This window comes from Lolium rigidum, chromosome 6 (genome assembly GCF_022539505.1).
Source record: "Lolium rigidum isolate FL_2022 chromosome 6, APGP_CSIRO_Lrig_0.1, whole genome shotgun sequence".
Classification (NCBI taxonomy): domain Eukaryota; kingdom Viridiplantae; phylum Streptophyta; class Magnoliopsida; order Poales; family Poaceae; genus Lolium; species Lolium rigidum.
In genome coordinates, this window is record NC_061513.1 from 277,974,066 (window position 1) to 277,983,138 (window position 9,073).

General features: G+C 44.2%; 1 protein-coding gene across 1 annotated transcript; it reads left to right on the top strand.

Annotated features, from left to right (window-relative positions):
• Window positions 1–654: 654 nt before the first annotated feature.
• On the top strand, window positions 655–6,174 carry LOC124664191. The gene is made up of 12 exons (XM_047201770.1): window positions 655–678; window positions 774–851; window positions 935–1,009; window positions 1,531–1,611; window positions 1,705–1,860; window positions 1,955–2,047; window positions 2,154–3,661; window positions 3,787–4,001; window positions 4,080–4,204; window positions 4,439–4,477; window positions 4,732–4,797; window positions 4,916–6,174. Exons 1-12 carry the CDS (start codon window positions 655–657, stop codon window positions 6,083–6,085), a joined length of 3,630 nt encoding a protein of 1,209 aa, XP_047057726.1. The 3' UTR covers window positions 6,086–6,174.
• Window positions 6,175–9,073: the final 2,899 nt, after the last annotated feature.

Below are 9,073 nucleotides of genomic sequence, written 5' to 3' on the forward strand. Positions count from 1 at the left end.
TTTTGGACCTGGTCTGTAAATTTTTTCGGTTTCGTCCCATTTACATTTACAGTAACTGATCTTCACTGATTCTAAACTGAAACCCGCGATTATTTTATAGTTTTGGCCTAGCTTAGAGATGCTTACACTGCCGGCGGGCCAGGCTCCCCTTCCTCGCTCTCCCTTCCCACCCTCTCGCGCCACTCCTCTCCAAGTCCCAACCAAAACCCCAACCAACCACCGCCGACCAAAACCCTACCTCCTCTCCGCCACCGCCACCCGCCGCGGCGCCATGGTCGTCTCCTTCAAGATCTCCCGCCGCGGCCGCCGCTTCTACCCGCCGCCTCCCTCCTCTACATCCGCCGCCGCCGACCCGCCTCCTCCCGCGGCGTCCCCGTACGGGCCGCCCCTGCCGCCGCCTCCGCCGTGGCACGTGAGCACCCTCGCCTCGCCTTCTCTCCCCCCTTCCCCCCCGTCGATTCTCACCACCTCGATCGTCGCGTTAATCCGGATCGAAACCCTACTTACGCCTGCCGCATTGCGAGATTTTTTCGTCGTGACTGCAAAGCGTTACGGACCAACACTCGCATCTGAAAATCCTGCAGGCCGCCGCGGCGGGGCCGGGACCGGGGCTCGACAGCGGCACCGCCGTCCGGTCGGGCGTACTCGGTGGAAATGGAGCCGATCCCGCTGATTCAGGTGAGATTCCGAGCAACACCTGCCCAATTAATTTCCGGACGTTATGTTTCCACAATCTGTTATTATTCCCTCGTCAAATGCCGCGCGCTCAACAGAGGATTTGTGCAGACCTCGAGCCGTCCTTTGCGCTGAATCTGTTTCCGGATGGGTACACCGTTGGCGGGCTCGATAAGGTCTGTATGGGATCGATTGCAGCTGTATGTCTGTTAGTATTGTTAACTGTTGCTCATAGCAGAATCCGTCCACTTTTCTGTAGGGAATGCTTGTGTTTCTGATTGGTGATGATTCAGAGAGGAAGCCGTACACTAGGGCATCGAGAGCTTTGCTTTCCGTAAGTATGGTGCTTATTTTATTTCCATGGTGTCAAGGGGGAGAGGGGGGTTGGGGTGTGGGGTGATTAATCATGAGTTGGTTTTCAAGTTACAGAGTTAAAAGCAAGAAGGTAAAAGGAGTGAGTACTTGCGATGTGGAGTGGGTGCTAGATTTTGCTGTTCATACCCGTGGGCGTGGAACATATTTATGGGCGTGCCGGAGGCGAACACGTACACCAGTCTTCAGACCATAGCAAGGCATTTTGATTGTCGCATTTTGTTCTTCACATTTTTCTCCTCTTTCTGATGTGATCAGTGTAATGTACTGTACATTTCACATAGAGCCAATGCACGGTTTATTTCTGTGCTGCTATATATTCTCTCTATGGGAGAATCAGGTAGCTTTGGCTGCAAATTTACTCCCATAAAGAAGTATTTCTGTTGGGGAATCCTTACCAAGTTATCTTATCCTGATGGTTTACTCATTCTGTTTTAGCAGTGTCTCTGTGGATATTATATTTTTATGAATGTATTTCTACAGGATATTGAGTATGGCTGCTTGCCTCAAGATATCTTGCACGGTATCCCTTGCAAATTCCGCAATGGAATTGTTGTCTGCGAGGTTTGCTGAAGTGGCAGTCTAATTTTGCAGCTGGAATTAATGCACTTGTTTTCTCTGCTTATGTGTCGTTTCTGTACATTTTACTGTACCTAGGTGCGGGACTACCGACCCTTCCTTTCTAATGGGGGCGATTATTCAGGATATGACTTCCCTAAAATGAACAGAGTTGCTCTTAGATTGGGCACTGAATGTGTTATCAAGGATCTGTCCTTGATTGCGGATCCTTCATGGACTTATCACCATCAACTGGTCAGTACTTATTTAAACCTGGAAAGACAAGGTTTAAATGTCATCTAGTACTTTTAAAATCCCACCTGAGAAATGTTTCTCTTACATATTTCAGATTGCTGAGTCGACCATCATCAATTCCTTGCAACCCAGGCTTAATTTGGATCCTACACCATGCCTTGAAAAGCTTTGCAACTCTGTTAAGAAGGTACCCCCCATTTTCTGTTCCTGGATCCTACTTAATTCTTTTGTTAGTTTTAGGAAGTAGTGTTTTTATATAGCTTGCGTTTTTGTGCCAAACTGTATGCAAATAGATCGATTTAGGTCTAAATAAGGGAAGACAGCGAACCAAAGATACATCTCTTCTCAGTTCTTCTACTGATCCTCCTGAAAAATGCAAGCCCAAGGAATGTGGCACCTGTGAAGATGCAGCAGTATGCATTGAGAGATCAGCTCTAGAAGTCTTCCCAGCCAGAATATTTTGCAGCTCACCTGTGAATTGTTCATCCTCTGCCCAAGGTAATAATCCGAAGTCAACTGTAATGTCTGATCCTGAAGAGACCATTCAACGCTCTTCTACCCTGAGGAACAGTTCTGCCTTATGTGACAGAAAACAAAGTGCATCAGGTAGTCCTGCTCCTGATCATTCTCTTCAGAATCATGAACAGCAGGTGGAGTTAGCAATTGTACAGGTTGATCACAAAAATGGACAATCACCAAGGGAGACAGTTCTATCACAAAAGAGAAAGCAGTCCCTGAATCTTCCACGTGAAAGGCGACCTTCAAACAAAAGTGCAAGGATGAGTTTCCAAAGTCCCAAAGGCCAGTTTCAAAAGTCAATCGGGACTTCAAATAAAGAAAGGCTTAAACTGGGATCTCCAAAAGAATCACCGGTTGAGGTTAAGGTAGATCAGACAATAGGCAAGAAGGACATGAGAGTACAGCAAAAGAAGACCTTCTCAGCGATCCAAACCAATCGCCTAAGTCCTTCCTTGAACAGAAATGATCCATGTTTAGAAAAATTCCCCGAAAAGGTTAAGCAAGGATCTCAGAAAGAACTGTTAATTGAGGTTAAAGTTGATCAGATGATTGGCAAAAAGGACATGAGAGGACATGAACAGAAGCCCTTCTCAGTTATCCCATCCAATCAACCACTTCCTTCCTTGAGGAGAAATAGTCCATGTTCAGATAAGTTCTCTGAAAAGGTTAAGGTGGTATCTCAAAAAGAACTGCCGGTTGAGGTCAAGGTAGACCAGATAATGTGCAAAAAGGACATGAGAGAACAGAAAAATGAGCCATTGTCAATGCTCCAAACCAATCATCCACACCCTTCCTTGAACAGAAATAGTCTGCATGCAGAAAATATCCCTGTAAAGGTTCACTCTTCGCATATAACGATAGATGAAAGTCATTTGGCCTCAATTGTAAATCTGGACAGTCACAGCGCGTCAGGGATCGAAGTTAGTGCAATGACCCCTGTATCCTCCTGCGATGCAAGTTCTGGAAAGGTGGCTGCCGGACCTAATGAGGATAAAGCTTCTACAGAGCCCAGAACTACTACTTTAAAGAGAGACTTACCAGGAACTTCTCCCATTTCTCTGAACCAGCAAGCCAGTTTCAAAGGGAAATGTCAGAAACAAGCTGATATTCTGGACAGACGACTGTTTGAAGACGGAGGCTTAGTAGAGCCAGGTGTTGCTGATAGTACTGCCAGTCGATTTGGTATTTCTCCAGATATTGAGTTGTGTATTAGACACCCTTTATATAACATTGAACCTGACATAGAAAAGATCTTATCAGAGGTCATCCTGATCACCCAGAGGTGTTACTTTGTACTTCTTGATCTGTAGTTTTCAATTCAAGTTGGAGTTATTTCCACAGAACTGATGTTATAAACATTGAAGTTTTTTTTGCCAAAAATTTACTTGTTCATTAATGTTAATGTAGGCATGCACTAAATGGAAATGCTTCTAAGGTTGAGGGTGTTGAAACATTGAGGCCATCGTCTTCCTGCTCACCCTCCCATTTCTTTCGGTATGGGAGTGCTGGGGGAAGTCCATACATGCGAGAAGAGACCATTTCGTGCCATCCTACTACAGGAACTAAAAATATTCGAAATATTGGAAGATATGTTTTTCACCGTGTGCAGTATTTCTGTAGAGGTGGGTTTGTTTCTGCTTGTGCACACATAATTTTAGTTTGCTCTTAGTCCTATTCTTCTAAAGAATCACACATGGCAGGTATAATTGATCAATCTCACTACATACTTTGCCTTCGTGAGTCTGAATCACCAGAGGACCATCAAATAGCTGTTGTAATGATATCTGGAGATGAGCATATTCACATTGCTACTCTTCCCACTTATGTGAGTACTATTTAATTCAATTTTACTTTCCAAGAATAATACTCCCTCCGTTCTAAAAAGATGTCTCAATTTTGTCTAAATTTGCATGTATCTAGACATCTTTTAGTGTGTACATACATAGAAATCTAGACAAAGTTGAGACATCCTTTTTAGGGTTAGGGATATGTCTCCTCCGTGATATGCTTTTGTATAATAAATCTTGATCTATGTCTCCTCCGTGATATGCTTTTGTAGGATCAAGCAAGGAAGCTTGTGGACCAATTCATTCTTCTGGTAAATAAACATTTCTTTCCAACGCAGTCATGGTTTTGATAATATATAAAGTTATTTTTTCTGTCTGCTGCCACTTGGCACTTACACAGTGACAGGCTGTCAACAAGTTTAATTCTTATTATTATTTCTTGTTTACAGAGCATGCACATTAAACTAGTTGTTGCCCTAGATGAATTTAAATTTGCAGGAACTGATGTTTCATATACTGAAAGAATATTTCAGCTATATTTCAGAGTTTTGCTTGTCTTATGCAGATGAAACGGGATGGCTACGCACTATGCAATTCTAAAGTCTGTAATGGATTCTCTGTACCCAGGCAGGTAAGACATAGATACCTTTTAATACTGGTAGTTTCAGTACCACTCTATGTTTCCATATTAAGCAATCCGAGATATTTTCATATTGACACACCATCTTTTGCATCACTTGCTCAAATAGACCATCATTTTTCAGCAATCTGGAGATGTCTCTCAGCTTGGCTATCTGACTGGAGAACATTCACAATACCAGGGGTTCTCACCTTGTGTTGCGAAAAGTGTTGTAATTAATGAATGTCAGGATACAAGTTTTTCCTTCCAGAAGAGGCTCCAAGATGTACAGGGAAATGTTCGGCAGCAAGGGAGCCAGCAGTGGGGGCTGCAAGATGTAGATTCAAACGTTTTACATCAAGGGAGTCAACAGTGGGGGCTGCCAGGTGTGCATTCAAATGTCCTGCACCAAGGGAGTCAGCAGTGTGGGCTACCAGATGAACAAGCGAATGTTCGGCAGCTAGGAAATACTCAGCAGTGGAGGCTGCTAGATGCACATGCAAATGTTCGGAAGCAATGGAGTGATCAGCAGTGGGGACTGCCATATGTACACGCAAATGTTCCACATCAAGGGAGTAATCAGCAGTGGGGGCTGCCAGGTGCACAGGCAAATGTTTCACATCAAGGGAGTAGTCAGCAGTGGGGGCTGCCAGGTGCACAGACAAATGTTGTGCACCAAGGGAGTAATCAGCAATGGGGGCTGCCAAGTGCACACGCAAATGTTCCGCATCAAGGGAGACAGCAATGGGGGCTGCCAGATCCACATGCCAATCTTCTGCCTCAAGGGAGACATCAATGGGGGATGCCAGATGTCCATGCCAATGCCCTGCATCAAGGGAGCCAGCAGTGGGTACAGCCAGGGCAATGCCCAACAATGGCTAACGTTGACACATCCCACTTCCTGAATCCCAATTACCCAGCTGAGCAGCAGTATAACAGCCGAGTCCCAGGTGGAGTGTGCTCAATGGATCAGCACCAGCATCATTACCTCCAGAACAGACATCCAGGGTCCAGTGATAGATACGCTACAAGCATGAACACAGGCTTCTACGATCAGTGGCACCAGACTCCTCCGCAGCAGCTCAGCAGCAGGACGCAACAATGGGGCTTCCAAGACTTCGGCAGGCAAACTAACAGCATGCCTCAGATGCATGCCGGGAGGGGCATGCGGCTGTCGGTGCCGCATCCGGTTGGCAGCCCGCAGATGAGCTCGCCGACCACCGGCTCCGATGTCAGTGTCACAAGCTTCCTGGTACCTCCCAGTTACCCGTACCTGCCACATGGAAATGGAATAAGTTGAAGAGCGATGGCCAGTGTGGGTTTTTTGCGCGCTTTTGGTGCAGGTTACATACCAAAACAATACAGGAAGTACACTTTGTCGGGATGAAGTTCCTTCTTTTGTTCACGCTTCTTCTGACTGATACCAATACCTGGTGGTTTTGTCTACACTCGGGTTGGCTCTTGAAAACTAGTTTTGCAAAGTATTCAGTACAAGAAAGGGATACACATACTAAACTCAGTAGGATCACTGATGACGGGAGCGCTGCATGCAGCCTCAAGCTTTTGCTGTTTTGCTGAGCTGCGGGTAGTGTCGTTCCGTTGTAATAAGCTGTACCTGCTGTTTTGCTGAATGTTGGGAGCGCTCCATTTTGTTTCTGTTTTTCTGCTTGAAACTTTGTGTCAGTAGCAGATTGCATGTGGTTCCTAGGTAGTGTATGATATACTCCGTACGTGAAAGTGCTGAAACTTGCTGTGAACGAACCAAGGATAGTTTGTTCTGTTTTATTGCACTCTTGGCCCATCACATGGCTGCTAAAAAAATGATGAAAACACCTGGTCCTTCGCATATTCACATCGCTCTCTTTATATACAGGTTCTGAAATATTACGATGAATGAATCATATATGTAGATGAAGGATATAAATTTGTGTATGCAAGTTTTCATAACAAGAACAGCATTTACAGGTTGTGCAAAAATTGAAGAATGATTTGATGCAAAATAGCATATGTCACAAGTTGAAGTCGCCTGGAAAAAAAAATCAGTTTTGTGATTTTCACATAGTTGGCAAAATGGTCCCAAATGGGTATGGCTCTGCGTCCCAATTTTTGACAAAATTTTAGAACAGATCACCAGCAGTCAAAGGATTTCTGCCTCTGCGTCCCAATCTGTATGGATGACCTGTAGACTGAAACCAGGTTCAATTGTTCGGACAGGCGAGGCACGACAACATTCATTGAGCGAACGGCTGCAGATTGGATGTAATTCTATCCCATGCAAACCAGGCTCAAGCTATCTTTGCCAACCCATCATGCTGCTTTCAAGTAAATATTATAGAACAATATCAAACTCAACAGAAAAATAAAAGAAACAAGCACTGGTGAATCATGAGTCAACGAACACACAAGACCCGATGTGATGACACTCTTTTCAAGTCACAGCTGAGAAGAACACGCTCAGGTGGTACTTGGGGATGAAACATAGGCCTGATGAGAGGAGCAGCCAAGCACAACCATGTAAAAATGCAAGATACAACGGAATCCAACTTTAAATAATACACGGAGAAGCACAAATTCCCTGGATTAGGACTCAAAAGCATCTTGCTTACATCAGAATTTAAGCTACATTGCGACACGGTGAGATTTTTCTTCATGTAAGACATAAACACCGACCACACTGATGCAACGCAGCAGATTCAGTGAGAACTGCAGCAGCCAATTCCTTCACCTGGAAAAACAAACTCATTATCAGCTCAGTAACATGAAAAAGAGCTCGGTAACATGTATCATATCCCTAGTTATATCTCCTAAGAATGCTGATGGTAACAACATAGATCCTTGAAGCATTTTGTCACTATAATTTGCTGATGTGCCAGATGCTTGTAATAAACTAATAACAGAATGAAATACTATTTTTTCTAGGGCTTCTCTCACCGGATCTCTGAAGCTGAAGCCAAAAGAAAGGAACAATATATTGCTTTGAGCTTACAGACTATGAAATAGCTAAACCTACCCGCAAAAAAGGAGATACCTGCAATAAAAGCGCTAAACCAAGGGAAACTCTGCATGTCCACCATAGGCACTCACAAGTAATTTCAATACCAACACCATATTCAACTTCTGAATCATCCGAATGCCAGTTTACAATTTAAAAAGGGCCATCTATCTCGGCATCACCATCATTTCAATGGTTTTCCGTGTTATTGACATGAGGAAATTCCTACAGCCAAATGGAAAGAAGCCCCACTCTTCCTTCGTCTCCAAAACAAAAAATCCCCCGTGTGTCCTCTAGCTAGGTCTTGGCTCGGCGGCGCCGAAATGAACACCGGCGACGAGTGCGCAGGGAAGCCGCCCGCTCGAGGACTGCATCTGCAGCGAGGACGAACAATTCCAGTTACGTCAGACTATTGGAGTTCAACAAGTGCCCATCACAATTGTACATGGGCATTTCGCAGAAAATTTTCGCATACAGGTGCCAGATGATTACTACTCCCTCGGATCCATAATAAAATGTTGTTTTAGTTCAAATTTGAACTCTAGACCCGGAGGGAGTATATCAACATGAAAAAATTAGCATTATCCAATGAGCGGCACAAATCACAAGCACATTCTGGTACCTCCCAGTATCCACCGCCGCATGAAGATGGAATATGTTGAAGAGTGACTGATGAAGATTGTAGTTTTCTCTGCGCCCTTTTGGTGCAGGTTACCAAAACTATGCAGGAAGTACTTACATCATATAGATTACGGATGCTTTGTCATATTGAAGTAGTACCTCCTTTTATTCACGCTTCGCTGACGGATACCAATTACATGGTGCGTTGTTTATTCTCTGGGTAGCTTTAGTCCCATGGTTCCTACTGTATAAACATTGTTTGCGAAGTTCAGAAAGGTATACACATACACATTACCGTAAAAAATGGTATACACATACTTAGTACTAGATCACTGATGATGGGGACCGCTACTGATGGAGTGATGGGGTGACCTTGCTGCATGGATCTCAAGCTATTCATGTTTTCTGAACTGCATTACAGTACGTTTGGTTTTAATAGGTGATAGCTTCTGTTTTGCTGAATGTTGGGAACTCTCCATTTTATTTATGTTTTTGGTTGCAACTTTCTTACATCAGCAGGTTGCTTGATGATCTTGGGCTACTGCTCTCTTTGTCTATCACATTGTGTATGTGAAATATGATGAACACTCTCTTGGTCCATCCATGATCCATCACATTGCTGGGTTCATCTGGACACGCAGGGTTCAAATGGACAAAAAATAGAGTGAATTGTTT

Bases quoted from the DNA above. Each gene is read 5' to 3' on its own strand.
- LOC124664191 (XM_047201770.1), top strand. From the start codon at position 655: ATGGAGCCGATCCCGCTGATTCAG. The intron at 679-773 runs GTGAGATTCCGA...CGCGCTCAACAG, and splicing joins AGCCGATCCCGCTGATTCAG to AGGATTTGTGCAGACCTCGA. The intron at 1,612-1,704 runs GTTTGCTGAAGT...TACTGTACCTAG, and splicing joins ATGGAATTGTTGTCTGCGAG to GTGCGGGACTACCGACCCTT.